The following is a 208-nucleotide window of genomic DNA, read 5'->3' as shown; positions in this document are numbered from 1 at the left end:
GTTTTTGCACCACTTTTAGTAGACTTAGCTGCTCTTGCTGGTCTTGGAGCAGGCTTCTTTTGTGCCTGGCCTGTCATAACATTCTTACCAGACCCATCCACAGTGTCTGCCCATGACAGCTGTAATAAAAAACAATATATACATGAAAAATTATATCAACATATAGAATTCACAGCATCACCAAATCAAATTTATCTCAAACCTTAAC

At 38.0% G+C, this 208-nt stretch overlaps 1 protein-coding gene across 1 annotated transcript in view; it reads right to left on the bottom strand.

Moving 5' to 3' along the window:
* LOC119589156 overlaps positions 1 to 208 on the bottom strand; it is a gene marked incomplete in the record, with an annotated part of 81,195 nt that overhangs the window by 2,064 nt on the left and 78,923 nt on the right. The window contains 1 exon segment of the mRNA XM_037937735.1: positions 1 to 119. Within this exon segment, the coding sequence (XP_037793663.1) occupies positions 1 to 119 (119 nt within the window).

Source organism: Penaeus monodon, chromosome 25, assembly GCF_015228065.2.
Source record: "Penaeus monodon isolate SGIC_2016 chromosome 25, NSTDA_Pmon_1, whole genome shotgun sequence".
NCBI lineage: Eukaryota > Metazoa > Arthropoda > Malacostraca > Decapoda > Penaeidae > Penaeus > Penaeus monodon.
The sequence above is the reverse complement of the archived record's forward strand: the minus strand, read 5'-3'. Positions and strand labels throughout refer to the sequence as shown.